The 230-nt window shown below is 44.3% G+C and overlaps 1 protein-coding gene across 1 annotated transcript in view; it reads right to left on the reverse strand.

Moving 5' to 3' along the window:
* The window catches only part of TACC2 (transforming, acidic coiled-coil containing protein 2), a gene marked incomplete at its 3' end in the record, with an annotated part of 81,075 nt that extends 80,909 nt beyond the window's left edge, over window positions 1-166 (reverse strand). Inside the window, exon 1 of the mRNA XM_009581411.1 lies at window positions 125-166. Within this exon, the coding sequence (XP_009579706.1) occupies window positions 125-166 (42 nt within the window). The remainder of the gene's footprint in view (window positions 1-124) is intronic.
* Window positions 167-230: the final 64 nt, after the last annotated feature.

Consider the following 230-nt stretch of genomic DNA (forward strand, 5'->3'; position numbering starts at 1 on the left):
GCAATAATCTGAGAGAAAAGCAGTGGCAAACAACAGCTAACTTTTAATTTCTCATACAGACTGTAACTGCACATTGCTTTTGTTATTTCCTTGGCTAACTTTCCCCTCACAAGTGTCTACTTACCAAGGCCAGGAAATAATCACCAGCTTCGCTATTCTCCGTCATCCTCGGTTCCAACACAACAGCCCGCAACAGGCCCTCAGTTTAACACGAATTCCCTCCACTTCCA

This window comes from Fulmarus glacialis, unplaced genomic scaffold (assembly GCF_000690835.1).
Source record: "Fulmarus glacialis isolate BGI_N327 unplaced genomic scaffold, ASM69083v1 scaffold837, whole genome shotgun sequence".
Classification (NCBI taxonomy): Eukaryota; Metazoa; Chordata; class Aves; order Procellariiformes; family Procellariidae; genus Fulmarus; species Fulmarus glacialis.